This window comes from Convolutriloba macropyga, chromosome 5 (genome assembly GCF_964194025.1).
Source record: "Convolutriloba macropyga chromosome 5, txConMacr16.3, whole genome shotgun sequence".
Lineage (NCBI taxonomy): Eukaryota > Metazoa > Xenacoelomorpha > Acoela > Convolutidae > Convolutriloba > Convolutriloba macropyga.
This window is the reverse complement of record NC_134472.1, coordinates 29,132,487-29,156,354: the sequence shown is the minus strand read 5'-3', so window position 1 is coordinate 29,156,354 and position 23,868 is coordinate 29,132,487. Positions and strand designations below refer to the sequence as shown.

The window sequence follows — 23,868 nt, the reverse complement described above, 5'->3', positions numbered from 1 at the left end:
AATTTCTTCCCCAGCCCCGGCGCTTGTTGCAGGGTTTCATATTAATCAAGCTGTCAGTCTAGGAGCCAGGTCGTCCACCTCGGTAATGCAAGAAAACTAACTCAGAATTCATTATCAGAATTGGGATCTTTTCCGTTTGTGCCCCCTGAACGATATGCACCCCCCCCCCCCAGTTGCAGAGCATATGCCATTACATACTACTGCAATAGAAGTTCTATTTGTGCCCCAGTTCTATTTACTGGAACGGAAGTTCTATTTGTGCCCCATTCCAATTCCTCGTGACGCAGAAAAGAGAAAAAATCTATTCTTTAACCTCAAAAAGGTCAGAACCGAAAGAGCCCGGCATGAGTTCTTCTACCAAGTGTGCCGGATTGTCAATAATATCGGAAATGAAGTGGATTTCTTAAATCCGATTGGCCTAAAAACCCGAATTATAAAGCTCATGAAAAATCGTCAAAACAACTTCTCAGAATGAAACGTGTGTTCTTGGCAGCTGGCATGTGATTGCCACCTGTGCCGAGATCAGTGGTCAAGATTCTAATCCAACAACAGGGAGAAATCCCCTCAGGATAACCCGAAAATCCCCAACAAAACAAAATACTAAATCACCATGTAAAAATACTGCACCTGCGTCTGGGGGTTGCAGATAATATGCACCCAACCACTAAGGTGTGGGCACAAACGGAAAAGATCCCAGAATTGCGTTTCTAGTTAATATCCTATCCAGAGCAACTAGAAAAGAAATGTGGGATTTTTTTCGTTTGTTAACTCCTGCGAAAAAAAAGTTATTGCGAAAACGTTCAAATTTTCCGTTTGTGTCCCTGAGCCCCCCCCCCCCCGGCTTAGTGGGTGCATATTTGCACCCCCAGATGCACGTGCCATATTTTTACATAATGATTTACCGTGTAATGGCACGTGCACCCCCTAATTAGGGGGTGCTTAACGTACTGGGGGGGGGGGGGGGTACAAACGGTAAAGATCCGAAATGCGTGTATTATACAAAAATGACTTCAATGTTCTTTGTTTGAAATCTCGTTTATAATAAACTGCTACTTCGGCTCATGCTACCCAAGTGGAAAACTAAAATAGTTAAGACTAAGATCCATTATCTCAATATTTGATTGCAAACAAATGGCTATATTAATCCCTGAAGACTGTACTACTACTATTTTCCTAAAATTTAGTGTGCATTTATTTTGCATATAATGCCCTTCTGATATTGACTACTGTCAGAATTTATGTGTTTATGGCGTGTTGAAACGCAAGTAAACGTCCGAAAAACTCTAGGCATGTATATGAACTTCAATTTGCCAATATATTTGTTTAAAATTTGACCTGTGAGACTTTCGCTAGCGTATATAGCACGATGTGAAGGAGTTCCTTTGAGAATGACTACTCGTTAAGATTAGAGGGTCCTTTTTAATTGACCCTTTTAGATTGGCTATTGTGTTGCAGAGATGGATGTAGAGTTTGAGAAAATACACCTCGAGCAAGGTCTGGTCAAAGTAGATGCATCCATTTTGAAATCAGTTTCAACTGTTCACACAGTGCCCGAATTCTTCGTAAAAGTTCTGTTTTTGGAGGCAGCTGCACCTCAAAAAATTATCCGAGACAATTCATTTCAAAGATGTCAGTGCAAGCTAGACAGCCAAAAGGAATCTGTTTTGTACTCGTCTGTGCCTGTTGACGGTGACTGGGTAAACATCAGCTATCAAGACGAACCAGAATTTTATGAGTTTTCTTTCCAATTCAAACTCCCCAGAAACTGCTGGGGTCTCGTTCGCTTCAAGCTTTGCGCAATGTTAACTACTAAAAGCATTTCGCGTGCAGATTTTGATTCAACCATTGAGCTGATTGTTGTTCCTCGTCCGTCATTGTATGTGGAATGCTGCGATGTTTCATCAGAGTTAAATTTTATTATTTGCAACTCATTCTACCAAGATGTATCCATTGAAAAAGTTGAATTGGTTCTGAACAATCAAAGTGTTGAATTAGACCAAGATTCTTACCGTGGGATAGGAAATGTTGTGGGTCCTGACAGTTCTGTGCAATTTTTTATTGATGTCAATTCTCTTGATTTGAATTATGCGCAACATGACGAGAACTCAACAAACTCAGCCGCCCTTGCCTCGTTCCAGTGCCGAGTGCAATGGAGTGTTCAACAGTTAAATCTTTCCAGGTCATCGTTATACTATCTGCCACTGTTTGAGTCGTTCAATTTGAAATTGATATTGAAACCAAGGCTTTTGTCGCCTGAACCAATTTATGTCAACAAGCCCTTCATTGTCCGATATCAGGTCCTAAATAACCTCGGTGATTTTAAAAATCTCGTCCTGAAGTGGAAAGGCGAAGAATCGAACTTCTGTTTAAATCCAGAGGAAAATCTAGGAGGTCTCATAAACAAATCAGAAACGGAGTGTTGCTTGGAGTTTGTTCCTACATTACCTGGAATATTCAATTTTGGCGGTGATTCTCTCAGACTCGAACTGCAGTTTTCTTCGAACCCATGGACAAAATTTCACGGTGAAGAAGTACTGAAAGAGTCACTTATGATTGAAGTGCATGACCGATGAATTTGAGTGGTGCTATAGTTGTAATCTAATTTATTTATATATGCTTAGAAGGTCAAAGTTATTCTATAACGTTTTGGGAGCAGAACTAAACATTGTTGCGTGGAATTACGGGTATAATATGTTTGTTTTCAGATGTAGTAGAGTTCTAAAATGTAGCTGACTTTCAACTTAAATTATGGAGCCAGCAGGTGATCAAGCCTTGAAGTCACCCCAGGAACCAACCGCAACAATTGATTTGCAACCATCTGGTCATGAAAAGAAGGCGCATGAGACACAGCCTCAAATGTCAGCTGAAGCAAAACCTTCGGTCGAAGAAACTGATTCCCCTGTGGAAGATGTAGAGCATCTAAATATCGGAGATAGTGCAGGAGCTCAGAGTACTAGGGAGCCCTTACCCGTACTACCCTGTTTACCTTCAACAACCTCCAAACAATCTACAAGTGGTGCATCCGGCTGGGGTTCTTGGGCCGCATCATTACTAACCAATGCCCTTCAATTAGACGAAGAGGATGACGAAGTGGAACCTGTAACATACCAGAATACATCCCCTGACGATATTGTGTCGGCTCAACCGGAAGTTGCTTTGCCTACTGAGCAAACTAGAATTGAGAGAGGAGCCGCTGAAAGTGAACCAGAAGCTGCAGAGGGAAGTGGCGGTGATGTTGATAGTTCTGGACAGCCCGGTTATGGGCAGTATCTCTCTGGTATTTCTGGCTGGGGATCCGGATGGGTGACTGGTGCTCTCAACACAGCCAAACAGCAGGTCATTGAACCAAATGTTAAAATTATCAGTTGAAAGGCAGTTTAATGTTCCCTGTATTTTAAATAAAGAAAGCGGTCTCAAGTTTCACCACAAACCATTTTTCAGGCACCCACCCCCCCCCCCCCCCCGATAAAAAAAATTGGAGGGCATCGTCACTAAATGAACTACTAACACGTTAATTGAGGGTACTACTGATTGCAGAAACTGTTAAATCGTGTCATGTCCGTGCTTTCCCAATCAACGAATTGCCGGTTGTGTTAAGTTCCGGAAATTTATATTTTGTGATTCATGTGAAATATGATTTGGTTACAAATATGTTTAGTGTTACATAAAATTTGACTTGCGATTTCAGAGTGTGACAGCGGCTGAGTTTCTGAAGCGTGATTTAAACGAGTTTGCGACTGTTGTGAAGAAGGACACGACTGATTTGGCCACCTCAACTACAAAAACACTCCAAACTACTCTCAACGTCAGCGACGAATCTGTTGGAAAATTCAAAGGTAGAAAAAACTATAACTTATAATTTGAAACGATAGTTAACGCTCTACAATTGAGCAGCAATATGGTCACTTGTAAACCACAGGCTTTTTAATAGCCGCACAGCGATAGCTGAGGCTATTATTGGCCTTCTCTTGGTTTTTACGACTCGATGAGGAGTATGGATTTCTTAAGGTTTTTTTTTACCGGAAGTACTATTTGTTCAGGCGGCGTTTTGACCTAATAGTGAAAGTGAGTAAAATTGCCATGTGAACTAACTTTTTCTGAGCGAAAGAAGTTTTTTTGTTCATGAGCTGCGTTCAGTGAATGACCTTTTGACTTTGAAAGGAGTTTTTTTTGAGAGATTGGCGCATATAGATGACAATTTTTAGCCGTGTTTTCGTCCATTTGACCAGCTGGGGCTATTATTGGCCTTCTCTTGGTTTTTTTTCGTCGCGATTTTTGTTACAACCATATGACGTCACAACCACTTCAAATCTGTTTTTTGTTTATTCATTCATGCAATTTCAACCTGAATTGCGTGCGTGACGTCATTTTTCGCTCTTAGTGGAGCGAGTTATTTTGTTCATTCGCGTGATTAAATTTTTGGTTACATTTGACTTACCTCACTCTCAAAAATGACTTCCTCACTTTGAAATTGACTTTTATTATAGCTGCGAAGCTGTAAGCTGAGCGTAGCTATATTGCGGTGCTCTTGGTTTTTTTTTGTTTCGTCGTCTGACGCTTCATTTTCGTTTTACATTTGTTCTAGAACATTCTGTCTCGTCACTGCTTAAATGGCTTTTTCGCGCTTGATTTCACGCTTTCTGCGTGACCTAAATTGTGGTTATTCAGAAACAGAATCTGTTCCTAAAACATTTGATTGAAAGAAAACAGATTGTCTGGTCCGACAGCCGAGTGGTTAAGGCGACTGGCTGTTAATCCGGAGATCGACGGTTCGAGACGCGACAGGGAAACTTTTTTTGCACCCAAAAACAACCTTAGAAATAAACTTGTAAGTTTTATAGGCGGCGGCGATAACTATTATCAACTCACTTCTGTATCTTTTTCCATCTGTATTTTACGGCACGCAAGTCTATTTCGCAGCTATTCCGGCAATCTGCCGGCTATGTTTTACTTTAATTCAAAGAGTTAAGGTCAAATGGATGTGTGTCACTCTAAATGAAGGCTATTTGAGAGCAGCTAATAGAGGCAGCAAAAACTTATACAGATTTTTAATCAAAATATAACATGTCAGCCAATGAAAAGACGAATATTTTTGGTCTCGCTTTTTTACTGTTTTTTTGAGACTGCAGATCTACGAAGCCATTGCGGCTGTTTTCTGGCAATCTGCCAGCTATGTTTAAAAAATTGTACACATATTAATCCCTTTTTCCGATTCCGAAGTGCACCGTCGGTGTTCTTTTTGCTTCGTTTTTTTTTTTTGCTAATTGGATGGTTTCTGGCGATAACTCTAAAATTCATTGAACGTTTTAACCATTTTTTGAACATTTTTTGAAATTGTTTTACTGTTTCGCAATTGAGCTGTTTTCAGTTCTTATATAACATGACTATGTAATGTTCTTAAATCTCGATTGCTCCAAAACAAAAAAAATCCATCTTTATCCTTATATTTTTCACCTCAATTTTTTTTTGATTTTCAGTTTGCATTTGGTTTTGATTTTTCAGATATTGCGAATTAGTTTTTTCCCTTCTTCACAATCTCCTTCACAATGTATTTATTCACCACAATCTAGCATGTTTCTTTCAAAGGTTCTCTCAAGACCTGTAGTTTTATTCGACCTGTCTTTGTGAAATTGAAAATAATCGATTTGAACTAACAATTTTTGTCTTTTTCCTTTGATTTTTTAAATTTTTTTGTTTGCAATTGATTTTGTTTAACATATGTCGTTCAGGTTCTGCTAGTTTTACTTTTACACATTTTGGACAACACTCTCTTTCTGTGAATATTCTTAGGGCTTGGTTTTGGTAACATACGAATTTTTGCGTTTGAATATTGTTCTGCCTTTTTAGTGTTTTTCATGATTAATTTCGATTTGATTAATTTTGGTAACTGCTGAGATTTATCGCGGTCATTGTTATTTAAAGTGACAGCTAATGTTAATTTGTAAAAGCGAAAAAATTTATTTAGTTGCCAAGTGATTACTGTTTTTATATTGTAAAATAGTGTTTCGATTGAGAGAACTTACGTAAACTGATAAATTTTTTAACACATTTTGGCCATTTCTTGCAATGTTCAATTTTTTCTTCCCAAAATTTAGTTTTGGGAGCCTATCATGGCTTGATTTTGTCTCTCGCGTACTTCGATGTTTTCATTTATGTACAAAAAATTTGGCTTGTTTTATATATAGGAGTAATGTAATTTTTTTTTGTAGTTCAGTTGGATTTATGGGCGATCTGCATTTTTTGACTTATTTTTTTTTTGTTTTCAATAGTCACTTTAGAACCAGTTGATTTAAAAGGTTATACCTTCACGAAGACGACTCTTCGAGTTGTTTCCGGAATTCTTCCGGCTATGTTTTTATTTCGTCGTCAAGATTTTTGTTACGACGATATGGCGTCATAACCACTTCAAATCTGCTTTTTGTCCATTCGTTCATGCAATTTCAAATAAATTGCGTGTGACCTCATCTTTCGCTCTTAATGGAGCGAGTTTTTGTTCACTCGCTTGATTAAGTTTTTAGTCACGCGTGAGTTACCTGGCTCCAAAAATCACTTCCTGACTCTAAAACTGACTTTTCTTTACTTTAGTTCGAAGAGATAAGGTCAAGTGAGTACGTATCGCTCTAATTGAAGGTTTTTTGAGAGCATCTAATAGAAGCAGCAATAACTTTAGCAGATTCTTAATCAAAATATAACATCTCATCTTTTAATAAAAAGAGTAATTTTTGGTCTGTCTTTTTTTACTGTTGTTTTAGGCTGCAGATTTTGAAGCTATTGCGGCTATTTTCTGGCAATCTGCCAGATATATTCTCTTTCTGCAAATTGAAATGAGGATTCTTTACCTTTACGTAATGCGAAACGAAAAGAGAAATGACATTAACTTTAACAACAACTTTATCACGCGCGCCTAATGAAGATGTCGCTTCCGACGCTGTTTTCTCACGAAGCCCAATTTGAACTAAAATGACTACCTGACGTTTTAAGTGCCCATGATTAACGTCAGCTTTATCGAGCAGAAATCGAAAAAATTTGTTATGAAAGCTTTAGACCCTAGAAAAAAACCAGTTAATCTGTCTTGAAAACAGCATCTTTGTTGCCCGACCATTGACAGGAAGCAGTGGATGTGTTAAAAATGATGAAGAATGAGATGAGATGATTGGCAATGCCTAAAACCAGCTGACTAACTGGCAAGAAATTATTTTTGTTTTAAATTTGCCCTCTCAATTTGATTATGCTAATTTCTAATTTTTTCAAAGCAAATTTTTGATGGATTATCTTTGAGTGTTTTGTCGTTGTACTTTTTTGTTATAGTTTGGCTCTTACTTGTGGTTTTTGTGACGAATTGCTCTTTCATATGATTCTTGCGATAAAAGTTAGATTGAACACATTTGAAGTTTTTGATAACTGTTTATAAAGCGCGAAAAATTATTTTTCTATTGCAATGCTGTTTGTTTTACTAAATAATATTCATTGATAGTTTTTGGGATGTCTTTGTTCAGGCAAGAAAAATTGGAGGACGTTTCTTTTTTGATGTCACGCCATAAGATTTTTGATGAATTTTGCAGTCACTTAGGAGTCTTTTGAAGTGACTCAATAGTGGTGATTTGTTGCAGCGAAGCACCAAATGTAGCGAAGATCAAGCGTTTTTATAGTGCGACCTGACTTCATTGTTGTAGAGTGAAAGTGTCGTGCGAGACTTGTTGCTCACGTGCGTTAATTTGGCTAATTTTTAGTAATGTGTTTTAATGTTGCCTAGTTCCAATTGAAAAATTTATGCTGCTGTTAGTTTTCATGACTAACAGCCTTTAATTTCTAAAATTTTAATTTCAGCGCGATTTTGTTGTTTTTGTATTTTTAAAAACCTTTTCGGTAATCAGGTTATTGAACTGCTATATTTTTAGTTATGGTTTTGAGCCCAAAATGAGTTAATGTTTGTTCTCTTCTTTCAATGACTTTGCATGAGACTTGTTAATGATCGTCGGGTGTGATTACTCTAATCTGCTTAAGAGTATCAATCAATATACAGCTATGGATTTGAAGGGCTGTCTTCAATTACGCTCAAACTAAATCTTTAGCCATTTTTAAGTTGTATTGGTCTTTTTTGTATGCAGTTTTTTGTAGCACCGACTTTTTATCTGATAGTTTTTTTTATTTAGCCATTTGACTCTTTCTCCTCTGTCACTGAGCAGGTGTCATAGCGTGATTTGAAAGATTCTACAAATATTTCAATATAAGTAGAAGGAGGCTCTGAGTTTAACTCATTTCGTGTCTTTATAGCATATTTGCTGGTCACCCTTTGACTTTATATTAATTTAATTTCAAAATTTTTAAATTTCGTTCTTCATTGTCGATAGATTTTAGAAGAACAATGCTTTAAGAAGAGGTAGAGTAAGGATCAACACGGACTGTCCAACCCACTCCGTCCCCAAGCCCTACTACCTACCGACGAAGCCAACTGATCGCCGGGCGTTGAAGAGCAATTCGCCTGACGTTCATCGGTTGTTTGAAAATTGAGCATTTCCCGAGTTTTTTTTGTTCTCTTGGTTACTTCGACCTGTAGTTTTATTAATAAGTGTCACGCCCCTATTTCGTTCCTTATAGTTACGTGATGATTTTCCCTTAAATATCCATAAATAAGTGCTATAAATTAGTTCATATTCAGTTAGTTTCAAGGCCATATATAGCCAGTATTTCCATCTAGGCCTGTATCCCCTAATTTGTTTATGTTTATGAAAAACAACCGCAGATTGACAGTTTTACTAGCAAACACTTCAAGTGCCTAAAAGCCTCAATATTTACTTTTTTGAGTTTCTTGATGATAAATTCACATAATCAGTAAATAACTTCATGAGAGATTATGTACTTGGTGAAGTAATTGTTCTGATAAAGTAGGTGCTAATTCGGAATTGTATATGTACTGAACAAACACCAAGAGACGTACAAAAGCCGGAAATTGCCCAACTTGTAAATCAGTAAATATTTGCGAAGGACCAATACAACTGAAGGCACAGTCCTGCGGAACCCACTATCACCAGAACACCGGAGAACCAGCCTAACAATCAGTTGCCTAACATCTTGTTAAACTTGATAAAAACTTGAGAAACTTCTTGCTAAATTTATTGATTAATTATTGCCAAAACAAGTAAAGATTGAACTGGAAAATCCTTATAAAACTCTAAGTTACACCAGGCCTCTACAGAGCAGAATAACTCTGACAAAAGCTATTAGATACAAGGCAAACCAGTGGATATATTGCGCATCCGAACCGCTCAATAAAAGGCTATTACTAGCTAATTTTGTTTCAAAATATATCTGCTAAAAACCGCATTGTGAAACACCAAATAAGTCCTTGTAAAATGCCAATTATCCGAGTTAATTACTCCTAATATAAACCTCAATAACACCACGAGGAACACTATTAAAATCAGTGCGTAACATGGTGACAGGAGTTATTAACTGTTTTCCAGTTTAACGAACCGATATTTCGATAAATTCCTCGATAAATTTGATATTTCCTTCTTTTATTTTGTTGTTTTTCTTTCTTCTCTCCTTCTTCATTACCTTGAGAGCCTCCAATCATCCAGAATCACATCCAGCACTTCCTTCTCGACCAAAATGATAACGCACAAAGCAGTAACAAAGGAAAGAATGGGTGGAAACTGTGTTTGTGTCTTTGTGGACTAAGTGTAACAACAATTCAAAAGTGCTTGAGTGGACAATAACTGGAACAAACTCAACCACAGCCGCCACAACGGACAAAAACAATACAGGGTATTTGCAAACGAGGATATTGTGAGTAAATGAATTTGTAAAATTAATTTTGGTGCTTTATTTATGTCAATTTATAAAGAACAAATTCTCCCCGCTATTAATAATTGTCGCGCTTCCCCCAATTTTGTTGAACATATCGAAGGCAATAACATCAACTACACCCATAACAGCAATAAAACACAAGCTCAGATAGTAAGCGCTTTTTCCTCTTCAGCTTATAAATCCGTCGTTATTTATGTGCTAGATAAAGATGATAAACGTGTTGCAATTTATTGGACAGCAAAAAGTCTAAATCAAAAAGCTCGCAAATTTGGCCTTATTCGTAACAAACTTCAATCTGACAGAGATATTAACCTTGACAACATCATTACTGATTATCAGATAACATCAGAATAAGCTAAATTACTGAAACCATCACTTAAACATTAATTAAAAGAGGGCAAAACAAAAGTTTTAACAAAAATAAAAAACAATTATATTTTATTTCCCCGCCCAGCTCCGGAGGTTAATGAATCAAACAGTGACTTCGGTCATTATGCTGTTGCCTATCTGAGTGCAGCTACCAGGCCTGTGCGGTCGTGGTACCCACGGATTTTCCTAAACTAAGGGGCACTCTTTAGAGGTCAGACTTCGGCGGCCCATACGGCTTCAACGATATAAGTCTGACGATTCGACCGGAGCTTTAGGAATAGGTTTATAAGCAGCCCATCTTTATTATTTTCTGAATGAATGGTTTCAGTAGTTTCTTTTCTGATATTCTTGTGCTATTCATTTAACTGTTTTCATCTCTTAAAACCCCTTAATCTCTCCATTAAGTTAAGTGTGCTATTTAATACTTTAGAACGAAAATAAGACTGATTGAACGAAAAGTATATAATCTAATTGGGTAAAAAGCAAAATGGCACACGCGCAGATCAACATCACGCCTTTTTCCGGATCAGAAACCGACAATTTTAACGAGTTTGAACAACTAATAACAGGTGCAATTGGAGTTGCAGCAATCGCAAACGCGCAACAAGCGAACTTTCTGCAATTACAGTTAAAAGGAGACGCTTTACGATACTTCTTAACCCTACCAGAGGCTACCAGACTTGTTTTCGAAGACAGTATAACAGCTCTAAGAAAAAGATTCACGCAGGATGAGTTGAGAGAGATCAGAATTATAAAGTTAGAGAATCAAAAGTTTAATCCAAAAACAGACACTGTTAAAAATTTCTTAGTAAAGTTAAGAACTGAAGCCAATAAAGCATATCCAGCACCTGAAATAGTAGTAGCGCCAGCAGGAGCAGGTGATCCAGAAGCTCGTAGATTTGAAAGAGAGACAGCAGCAAGAGATTCTGCCCTTCAGATGTCAGAAAATCGAAAAAATGAGCAAATGAAGCGCTTCTTTATTAAGTCTATGCCAAACTGGCTTAAGCCTAAGCTCTTAGAAAGGCCAGAAACAGATACAATAGATCAGTTTTGCACCTTAGCTAGCCAACAAATTGCAATTAGGGAGATGTGCAACAGAGAAGAGTACTTCGACGACGGTTTTAATGAAATAACGGAAACAAATACTGATAAAATGTTAAAAGCAATAGCTACTATTTCAAATAATCAGAAAGAACTTGAGCAGAAACTTGAGCAGAGATCAGCACCTAAAAATGAGCCATCAGAACAAGGCCCAGTAAACATATTCACACCACATTACCCTCAACAAGACTACAAACAAAGTTATAGACAAAATTTCCGCCCTCAATATCAGAATTATCGACCAAATTACCGTCAATATCAGCCCAATTATCGTCAATTTCAGCAAACCGGCCCCAGCAACAGTATGCCCCTCGTGCTAATAATTACCGAGAGTTTAGACCACAATTTAATGCCCCTAGACCGTTTCATTATAACGAACAGTCACAAACTCGTAATTATTGGACCGAACCTTCAGATAGTCCCCCATTTGTTCATCCAGCTTATGTTAATAGACCAGTTTATCGGTTCCCAATAAAAAATACCCCTCAAAACCTCCTTAGACAGGGTATAGTTTACGATAGTCCAGCACAAGACCGATATGGTATGCAAAAAGCAAAAGAATTTAGTCGTGCTGGTGCACTCCAAAGTAGAAATATGAGAGGTATGAATTTCCCATTCAATCAACAAAAAAACTAATAAAGCCACCCAACTTTAAAAAACAAAATAAAAATTATAAAAACTCAGTCAATTATTATAACGAAAGCACGTCTAGTCCTAGTTAGATAAAGTAATAGATCCAGTTTATAACAAAAGTAACAAAAAGCGTAGAAAACGCAAAAGTAATAATAATAAATGTAAAGTGAATAAAACTGTGCAACTCACAACACAAGTACCTCAATCCACACCAAAGCCAACACCACATGTTCAGCAATTATTCAGCATTGTCCCACTTTTATGCAGAACATTGTCCTATGTTAAAGTTAAATTTAATGGAGAATTAGAAAGACGCGCACTAATCGATACAGGAGCATTTGCCAACGTGATAAGTCGTGAGTTTTACAAGGAGCTAATTAATACAAATATCAATTCAATAACAGAAATAGAAAAGCCTGATCTAGATAAAGTTAAAATGGCAAACGGAAATATAGTTAAAATTGACAAAGCAATTAAAGTTACGTTTAAATTGGGCACACAAACATTTACAGATTTCCTTGTTTTAATTGTCACAACTCCTGTAATATTAGGCAACCCATTCTTCGTTAAACACAAAGTTAGCATCTGCCCAGGACAAAGTTACATTAAATTCCCTGATCAAACATTACAAATAAATGAAATACAGCCAGAAAAGCAACCTAGAAGAGTGGTAAAACGCAAAAAATTTGGAGTTTATACACAGAAAAAGCAAGTTTTACAGCCGAATCAACAAGCAGTATTAGAATGTAAGCTTTACGATAAACTAGAATCATTCACTGACCTTTGTGGAGTAATAATTCCAAACGAAATCTTTGAAAAAGATAATGAAGTAATATTAACATCCTCTTTAAGTAAAGTTGCTGAAAATAACATTCTGTACATCTATGTCCTGAACATTACCGATTACCCAATTACCATAAATAAAGGCGAAGAAATAGCCAAATTTTCATTCTTAACATCAGACCAAGCTGAAAAGTTGTTAGAAGTAGATCCTCAATTAATTAATGTGGCAAAAATGAGCGAAAATTATTTAACAGAAATAAATCAACTAATTCAAGTTACTGACACCCCAAAAAGAAGGGCTCAACCAGCGAAACCAGCACAGAATATGAAAAACTATGGTTCCCAACGCCTGAAACGTGCCCAGATCCGACAAACTTGTCGCCCTTGCAGAGAGATATCTATGAGCAACTGCTAAAACTGCAAGAAATGGAGAAATTAGATCCAAAGGGTAATAATCAGGATAAAATAACCTTTTTGAGCAAATTTCCGTGGGAGAAATCGGCCCTTAATGATGAGCAAAAAGCAGTAGTAGGTGAACTACTAGTTGAATTCAGTGACGTTTTTGCAAAACATAGATTTGACGTCGGATACAATACAGATTTGAAAATAAAGTTAACTCCAGAAAGAAGCATACCAATTTATGAACAAGGCCCTCCAACACCTGTCCATTTGAGAAATGAGTTACAAGTAGAACTAGCATTAATGCATTACTACGGACTGATAACAACTTTGTCTCAATCAAGATATAGTAGTCCACTTTTCGCACAACGAAAGAATTCAGGAAGACTTAGACTATTAATTGACTTGAGAAAAGTAAATCATTTGTTGAAAAACGATTATGTGAATACAAATTTCACAATTTCGAACATGAGCGATGCAATAAACTACTTTGCCGGGAAAAAACTGTTTACGAAACTTGACTGTTCTCAAGCATATCACTGTGTGCAAATGGCAGACGATGTATCAGTGCAACTGCTAGCATTTAACTTTGCTTCGAGAACTTATGCTTATAAATGTCTTGCACAAGGATTGAATAAGTCAGTAACTGGGTTTAGCTCCTTCATTAGACATTATTTGGACCCATGCTTAGCATCAGGAAATTGTACCCAGTTTATGGATGATATTGGAAACGCAGTAACAAATTTTGAACAATTGGTACCTTCTTTACGAGAAATTTTTACGTGTATACGTCAATCTGGACTGAGATTGTCACCTGAAAAGTGTGAAATAGCAACCGATACCATGAAATTTCTGGGAAATAACATCAGTGCAGAAGGAATATCACCAGAAAATCGAAAATAACTAAATTTCTTGATAAATTCAAAATGCCGAAAACAACAAAACAAGTAAAACGATTAATCGGCTTCACGCAATTCTTCCGAAATTACATCCCTAATCTAGGTGAAAAACTAATGTCCTTTTACAAGCTCCTGAAGAAGGATGCAGTAATAGAAACCACAGAAGAACATGTAAAAGCATTAGAAGTAATAAAGAAGGATCTAATGGAAGCAACGAATGTAACATTGCGACTGCCAAAACCAGGCTTGCAGTATGTAATTCTTTGTGACGCTAGTTACCACGGTGCAGGTTTTGTACTAATGGTGGAAGACTACGTAAATGAAACAGGAAAGAAAGAAAAGAAAACATACGCTCCCGTTTCGTTTGGATCGCATTTGTTTAATGCCACGCAATTGAAGTTCTCAATTTACTACAAAGAGTTCCTAGCTTTGTACTACGCGCTGGACTACTTTTCGCACTACATTTGGGGATCAAGTAAACAAGTAATTATACTCACTGACAACAAAAGTCTCACACAATTCTTCCAGCCAAAAGTAATACCGCCATCTCTTTGGAATTGTTTAGACAGAATACTCGCCTTTAATATAGTAATAGCTCACATTTTTGGACGCGCTAATTACGCCGCAGATTTTCTCTCTAGAATGGAGAATGATAAAACAGCAACAATGTCCTTAAAATTAACAGACAGAATACCAGTTAGAGAAATCGAAATTGACACAGAAGCACAAAACCCAGATGTTGAACTAAACGTACTACTAGACACCGAAATTAACGATGACGAATTAAATGGAGAAGCACTGAACGCTCTCAAAAAGATTGGGTTTTATGAAGAATACAAAAAACGTCAAAGTAACTTACCAGTAACAGAAATTCAAGGGCTCTTTAAACTAAAAAGAAAAACAGAAATAAATTCAATTGAGTACCCAAATCCATTAGATGAGTTCCCAGATCTTACAGACAACTTAATTAGCCTTAATTTAGCAGAAGAGCAGCAAAAAGACACAGACATTAGAACCGTAATAAGCTGGATACAACAAAATAACCAACAACCAGATTTAAAGTATGCCTCAACCAATTTAAAAAAGTACCACAAACACTTCAACAGATTAATTCTTGAAGGGAATGTCTTATACCGGAATTTTTATGATGATACTGGAAAAGTACTTCATAAACAATTCTGTGTACCTAAGCATTTGTGGAAAGAGACTATATATAGGCTCCATAATTCACAAACGGCAGGTCACTTAGGCATTAAAGCAACAATTCAAGAATTTAGAAAGCGATTCTATTACCCAGGCTTCACCGAACATTTCATTAGTTTCATCAAAAACTGCCTCACTTGTCTTCAACTTAACAGAGTTCCAAAAAGCCATATCACACCCAAGTTACAACCAGTCAGTTCTCTACAATCATATCCAGGAGATATGCTACAAATCGATTTAGTAGGCCCCCTAAAGTCATCACAATATAAGTATGTTCTGAGTGGAATAGATGTCTTCACAAAGTACCTATTTGCAGTCCCATTAACAAATGGATATGCTGATACAGTAGCCAGAGAACTAGTAAAGGTGTTCTTCCAGCACAGCTACATTCCTCAAACAATACTTAGTGACTTAGGAACCAATTTTACTTCTGAATTAATGTCAGAATTAGCAAGTTTACTAGAAGTGAAGTTAAAACATGCCTCACTAAAGCACCCTCAAACTATTGGAGCAGTAGAACGATCTCATGGACCACTGAAACGAATATTAAAAATCAATACTGAGGAACAATGGAAAGGCTGGCACAAATATGTTCCTCTTGCAACCTTTATTCATAATACTTCATATCATTCAGCGACAAATTGTTGTCCTTCAACTTTATTCCATGGCAGAGAACCCATAAAACCCCTCGACATTAGGTTCTCCAGAAAAGTAATGGATGCAGTAGCAGTAAACTCTGACTTTGTAAATGAACTGCAGGACGCCATGAAGCAAAAGTTTGGAGAAAACAAAGAAAAACTGACGACCGCATACTTGAAGTACAAGAAGTATTATGATCAAAAAGCATCAGCAAAACCAATTCCAGAAAAATCATTCTGTTTACTTTTAAATCCTAAGCTATTAGAGCAATCAACAGTAATAGCTTCCCAAGTTCAGAAATGGCTACCGCTATATAAAGTGGAAAAAGTCCTTACTGATTCTAATTACATCATTCGAAAAGTAAATACGAACTACACCCAATGTGTTCATCGCATCAGATTGAAGCCAATTAATCCAAGTGAAACTCCTGAAGACCTCGAAGTCATCAACCCGTCAAACTTTCAACCTGATCCATCTAGAAGTCATCACATGGAGCCAGAGCTTTTTGATAAACACATTCCAGAACTGATAAACGAACAAGAAAAGGAAATAAAACAAGCTACAAAAGAGAAACAAGATCCAGTCAGAGTGACCATAAATGTTCCCCTAGGTGGACCATTAGCAGGACCAGAAGCAGCAGCACCTCCAGCAGCCCCACCGGCCCCACCAAGGGTAGTAGCACCAGCAGTTAGACCACGAACTGCCCCAGTTCATCTTCCAGTATTTGACTCCTCAAGTTCAGATGAAGCAATCCCAAATCTTTTTGACGAAAATAGTAGTTCAGACGAAAATTTAGCTGACCTAAATCTGGATGCAGAACAAATTGCCCGAATACCAGTAAATCCGTTAATTGCTGACGAAATTAGACATCAAGAACCAGAAGTTCGTGTTCCTCTTGTATCATCTTCATCAGATGATGAAATGTTCCTACCAGCTCAACAGCCTCGCCCGTCAATAGAACCATTCGATAGTGACTCGCCTCCAGAAACACGTTAAGAGCAATTTGCGTTAACTGATAGAAAATTAAGAGTCCGACCTTATCACCCTAAACGACAACCAGAAAAAAGTGCTTTCAAATCACCAAAATACCAACAGAAGAAAAATGTCCAAGGATTTAAAATAACTAGACAAATATGGTTACACGATGAAGATAGAACGAACCCTTACCTAACCAACCAAGTTAGAAGATCAGGCATTCCTAGACCAAAAAACGCACGTGCCAGACTGGAACAAGAAGAAAAACGTGAAGCAATAAAAGCATCAGCACAACAGTCAAATACACCAAGTAGAGAGACAAAACTAGATCAAGTTAGAACAAGTATAGCAAAATATTCAGGGAAAAAGCCCAGCAGTTCAACAAACAAACCAGTAACTAGATCTCAATCAATCGAAAAAATCTTCACCAGGCTCATCTTATCAAAAGTTAAACCATTTTAGTCAAGAAATAAATGCAACATATCTAAGTTCACCAACAGATATCTTATACTCTCCACACTCTTTTGCACACTGTATATCAGCAGACCTTGCAATGGCAAAAGGATTAGACCGACAAGTCAAAAGCTGGTACCCAGCAGCTCCAAGTGCAATTAGACTTAGATATCCACCTGATATTGGCTCAGTTTTAATTTACTTCGACCCCATTTCTGAACGTTATATCTTCAGTTTAGTTACCAAATTCAGATACTACCACAAACCCACATACGAATCAGTATTAGCAAGTCTCTCTGAACTGAGAGAAATAGTAATAGATGCAGGAATTTCACACTTAAGTCTTCCAAAACTCGCCAGTGGCTATGATAAATTGGATTTTAACATCATATTAGAGCTTATATGTCAAGTCTTCGACCCTCTACCCATAACCATCTATATCCATTAGCATTTGCAGACCCAGTACAGTCTAGCAACACCCTTCATTTGCCCCAAAAGCCCAACAAGCCTGAGAAACTTAGCCCTAAAGCCCAAAAATCGCCAAAAATCCGAAAAATTTTGACCTCAAATCCTAGTTATTTTGTTATATCTCCAGAACTACTTGTCTGAACCTGGATTAACCTATTGTTCTGAAAAGCCCTCATCCAGCAGAAGCGATTCCAGCTATTATTGACCCCATTCGACCCGTTCTAAGTACCAAAAACTTAGCCTAAAATTGACCTTTCCAAAAATCCTAGGTTCACTTCAGAAAAATAGTCATAAAATCGTGAAAAATGCCCCGATCACCCCAAACTTTTGCGCTGCAGCATTTTTCAAGCCGAGGAACCGACATGCAAATTTTGAAGCGATTTGGAGAACTTTAAAAATTGAGTGACGCTGGAGCCCTCAATTTTTGACACTTTTCAAATCCGCTCGAATTCAATCATAACTCCTACAAAAAACCTTCAGTTGACCCATTTTATAGCCCTAGTCCAACCTACTGCTCACGCTTGACATCCCAGTACCCAAAATACCGTCAAAAATCAATAAAAGTTGAGTTATGACAAAAATACCGAACCCTACCAAAGTGTGTTAAAATTGATTAAAATGTAGTGTAAATTATATCCCAAAAACATGCCAAAAACTGTCCCAAATGCCTCCAGCAGCTACTCCCAGCTGCCACACACATGGTACAACCTCAAACAACCGTTAAAACCCAATATTTCCAAGTATATGTTGAAAAATGATGAAAAAACGAAAATTGCGCTTCTGCTTCAATTCACTGCTTCAAAAATTTTGTCATTTCATTTCCCACATGACCCGATTGAAGCCACCTATACCCCCTACAACCCTAGTGCAACCCCCCACTAGCCTTGTAGTACCATAAAAACCAGTTCCAGCTCATCCCAGTATCAACCATGAAGACTTAAACCCAAATAAGCTCTGAAATCGCCACAATTTTATCAGGAAAAATTCAGTTATTTCCAGCTAGAGTCAACATTATTCACTTCTGACAGCAATTAACCATACCATCAGCACGCCCACATCTATAGCTCTCAGAATATGCACTCCCAGCCCCCTAGTGCCAATACAAGCTGAGAAAACACTTCCAAAATAACGAAAATCACAAAAATTTAAGTGAAATTACCAGAAAAAGTGATCAAAAATGCATCTTAATACCTGAATATGCCCAATTTTATTGTTAATTCAGTTAGCCCTACTCATGAGCAGTCCAACCATAGCAATATCAATCATTTTGAACAAGTTTTTCATAGCCAATAACCTGTCCCCTATCCGAGCCTTTTCAAAAAACCCAGGTTCACTGCAGCAAAAACGTTATAACTCGTGAAAAAAAGTTGAAACTGCCCAAATTTTTGCGCTGCAGGGTTTTTGAGCCGATAAAGCGATTCACCAATTTTGAGCTCAATCGAAGCATTTTAAAAATTGAGTGACGCTGGGCCCCTCAATTTTGGAGACTTTTTTAAAATTTACGAACATGTTCATAAAATCCGAAATATTTATGGAAAATCCGATATTATTAGCTTAAAATTCATAAATGTTGAAAAAAGTGAAAAAATCGAAAATTGCACATATCTGATCAAATTTAGCCCAAAATTCTAAAGTGAAAACCTCCACATAATGAAGTCAAATCATGCACCAAACTGCACCAATAGTTGCTACCAACATAGTACTCACTAGTATGACTCACAATTACTGTCAAAAATCAATTATCTCCAATCTATGTCAACTTATGCACAAAACATGATGCTTCACAAGTAAAAATCTAGTAAATTTCACAGAAAAACCGGCACAAAACACAAGTTATTTAACTTCAAACTTACCAAAATGCTACCCCTGATAGCCACAGATATCAGTACTAACAGTTATCACCTGATTTAGGCCACTAGAGAATCACCAGACTGATACATGTCTCGACGAAGCTCAGTTAGTGGAAAAATCATGCCTGAAAATTAGCATATTGAACGAAAAAATCAATGTTCTGACCCGATAAATACCTTCAAACCCTATAATTCAGTAATATACATTAGTACCAAGCACATACAGTACCATTTTAACCATTCAATACCAAAAATGTATGAACAGTGAAGACTTATTTAGACCGAAATTTCATGATTCAAAAATAGCCAGGTTCAGATCACAAAAACAATCATAACTTTGCGAAAAATGCTTAAATTGCGCCAAATTTTTGCGCTGCAGGGTTTTTTAAGCCACTGAAACGACCTACCAATTTTGAGCCCGATTGGAGCAATTTAAAAATTGAGTGACGCTGGAGCCCTCAATTTTTCGCATTTTTCGGTTTTTCATACATTAGTCAAAAAGTTGACCAAAAGGTGCCGAAAAACCTGAATTTATAGCATAGTTATTCCCCACCGATGTCTACTGTGTGGGCTAAGCCAAAAAAATTTGCCCAAAATCCAATAAAAATTGAAAAATTCACATATATGCAACACCAGCTCTGATGCGGAAAAATGACCAAGATCACGAAAAAATTACATGTGAAAATTAGTACCATATACTCCTCTAAACCAGTTCAAATTACACACAAGTGCTGCTAACAACCAGAATAAGCATCTAGAGCCATTAGAACCAGTCCATGATCAATAATTTACAAGTAAATTAAAGTTAATGCTCAAAAATTAAAAAAGTCGTTATGTCACCAGAATTTCACTTTCATAAATATGTCATTATAAAGTCACACACCGCAATTAAAATGTTACCACATGCTCATACACACCACAGCTCCTAGTTCCAATGGTAAAAACCAACTATCAAAGCTACAATTGACAAATAATAAGTAAAAACTCACCTATAGATGAAACTAAACTACATGATGAATATAATTGCACCGACACTAGTCAATTCTCATCGGTGCTATCCTCAGCTACGGTACCACCACCACTAGTACACTGACCGGACTGACCCCTTGTCCTAGTAGAACGAGTCACGTACCGCTCAGCATCGTCCAACCTGTTTAAATGTCATTATAATAAACAAAAAGCCTCAAAATTATATGAAAAACACGATAAATCTTCACAGAAACAGTTAAATACTCACTTTGGAAAGTCTACGATTGGCTCACAATGGTACCGATACTCATTGTCGATGAATTTCTCGATGCACTGGATCAGTACAGCAGGAGCGGAGGCTTTAGCATTGATCGAATGCCTGTAACACACCAAGCCGCCCCCCATTTCCTCAGTATACTGCCAATAGATGTTGACGTTGCATCCGAGGAAATAAGCCATACCGACAAACTAAATAGCAAAACCTCAGATAATATTTACCTACAAATGCACGTACCAGGATTACCAAGTATAACAGGAAACTTTACCCAGAACTCGGCCAACGACCCATTATCTTCACTCTCAGCAATCTCATACTCCGACACAAAGTACCCTAACTGGTCCTTTACAAGTTCAGAGAACCCAGGCGAACGCATCTTGGCCACAATAGCCAAGCGTAGAGCGCGAACATTATGCTTGGGAACTTTCTTGTCTATAACACATCGAACAAATGTGAATTACAGTAATAAACTTACTGAAAATTGCGTCAAAACACAACAAATACCTGACTTCCGACCAGTTAAAGTGTAGTACAGAGCACTGAGAGCACACAGACCACCAACTTCGGCCCTCACACCAGCCGCACCAAGCAACTTTGGAGTTTTAAATGACACTATGTCCACATACTCAGCATAAATGTCATTGTAAAACTCGTACCCCAATTCGGCACACACGTTCGCACGCAGATTTGCACGGAAAAAAGTGCAATGCACCTCTTTGCCGTGCATCTTCTTTACGAAACATGGCACACACTCACGACTAGCTCTAAACAATAAGCATACATCACTCCACAATTAATAATACATGTAACAAACAAAAAAAAACAAATAAAAATATAAATAAATATTATAAATATATGCAATTACCTCTCAACAGCGGCCTGCAATCCCCCCATAGACCGTGGAAAGAAGAACCCAGCAGCTTTCAGGCGATCGACTTGTGACCTCACACGAGTAATGTGCTTTGCAGAAGCACTGAACCCGACATGAAGCGAAGCCAACTCCTGAGACACCATCTGCTGAGTTGGAATTTCCTTCTCCTGAACTTGCATCTCGCTGCCCACCTTCACTTCCACTTTGTACATCAACACCTCCCGATTTACAGCCAACTCTGAAGTTCCCACATTCTTTGTTCCCAGTACCATATGCTCCGCTTTGTCCCGATAAGCTCGTCGCTCCTCAGATGTTCGAACAAATGATGCATACATCCATTCAGACTGAGACAACGACTTGCTTCGCAAGAAAGTCAGAAAATCCTCATACTGGGTAACATCCATGATTCACAATAACTATCTGAAAGTTTAAAAATTGAGTCAAACTAGTTATTAAGCATGCAGAAAACTAAAGTGTTAAGTCAAAAATGAACAATCACAGGAATGAAAACACAAACAGAACAAATTATGCAATAAATGCCAAGGACGTTTAAATACCATGCTATAATGACCGCTAATAATTAATAACACATGCCGCAAAACACACAACAACGCTCTGAACACACAATTACACCCTTCACAAGCATTCACTTATTTACTACGTCTCTCTAATTCTTCCTTTTGTCCCCTACTTATATCCTCAATCCCCCCCACAAAAGTCTTGCTATATTAATTACTACCATATTACTAGCACCATGTACGAAGTATATTAGTAGCACCAGTCAATATTACATGTAAAACTACAATATTAAAGTCAGTCCCAATAGTCCTTACACAGTTATATTAATATTAATATTACATAATATTACAACAATTGTATAATTAAATAAAATAAAAATAAATAATAAGTCACACTGAATCCTCCCTGACGGCCTCCTCTGATCTTTTCACTTCCCCCCTTCTCCTCCTTCGACTTGCCCACACTCCCAACAACACAGATACTAAGGATAATAATAAAAAGAATACTAAAATAATAATAATCCACCATTCAGTCCCACCACCACTCCCACTGTCAATAACTACATTATCTACCGCTGTCATATTACATTTCGGATGGATCAATCTCGACCAGTGAACAGCGTTCCTTCCGACAAACCTGGTCCCATTTGTGCAACATCCAATAATTAAAGAGGAAACAGTGATATTAAAGCACATGGTGCAATATTGTTGGCAAAATAATCTGAAAAACTCGAAAAAAACATGTAAAGACTGCATAATTCGACCACCCCAACCACTACCCCCATCATCGCACATCCATCATTCGACCAAATAACCACACTTCAACATGTTTAAACACCATATTTAGTAGTAATATCAAAAAATATACACATCAACACACATGATCACAAACTAAAGTACACCTGAAATGAACAAACATCATATAGGCTCTGGATAAAGGAATCATCTTCCATAAGGAAGGAAAGATCCTAATTACTGAAAAGTTCATTAACGTGGAATTTTTAGTACCGTTTCCTCGTTATAATTTCACGATACGACAACAAGTAGAGACACTACTTAACGAACTCTCACAGAAATGGATAACAAAGTCAGAGTTTTGTAATATGACGTCCAGTACCACGTATCGGAATCAGACACAGGCCTTCAATGTTGACTGGCTTTACACGAAGATCCTCAATGAAACAATCGAAGCTGAAATTGAAGTCCTCAAACTACGCAACGAGACCGAAAAACTCCTCACCAGAGTTGAAGATCCTCAAAACCGACAGAAAAGAGCCGCCCCGCTTGCTATAGCAGCCGCAGTTGCTGGAATTGGACTTTTCGGCCCAGGAATAGCAATGAGCAGCGGAGGATGCGTTGGAATCATAGGAATTTTCGGATCTTGTCAGCGAACGTCTCAAAACGCTGAAAATATCGATCGATTAGCTAACAGTTTCAATAGCCTCAACGACTATGTCATGGAAATCGGAGCACAAACCGATGACAAATTTTTCCTAGTTGCTGACGAACTTGCAAAGGTTTACAAAGTCCAAAACGAAATGCAAGAAAACCAGAACAGAAACTGGAAACTAGTAGAGGAACAGTTTGCAATTATAGATCATAATCTGAATGCACTAGCCTCCTGTATGGAAATTCATTTATCACAACAACA

General features: G+C 37.5%; 1 protein-coding gene across 4 annotated transcripts in view; it reads left to right on the top strand.

Moving 5' to 3' along the window:
- Positions 1-2,684: 2,684 nt before the first annotated feature.
- LOC142339302 (uncharacterized) overlaps positions 2,685-23,868 on the top strand; it is a 56,503-nt gene continuing 35,319 nt past the window's right edge. For all 4 annotated transcript variants that reach the window (XM_075389240.1, XM_075389239.1, XM_075389241.1 and 1 more), the window contains exons 1-2: positions 2,685-3,336; positions 3,689-3,836. In XM_075389240.1, coding sequence (XP_075245355.1) covers positions 2,749-3,336; positions 3,689-3,836 — 736 coding nt within the window. In that variant the 5' untranslated portion in view covers positions 2,685-2,748. The remainder of the gene's footprint in view (positions 3,337-3,688; positions 3,837-23,868) is intronic.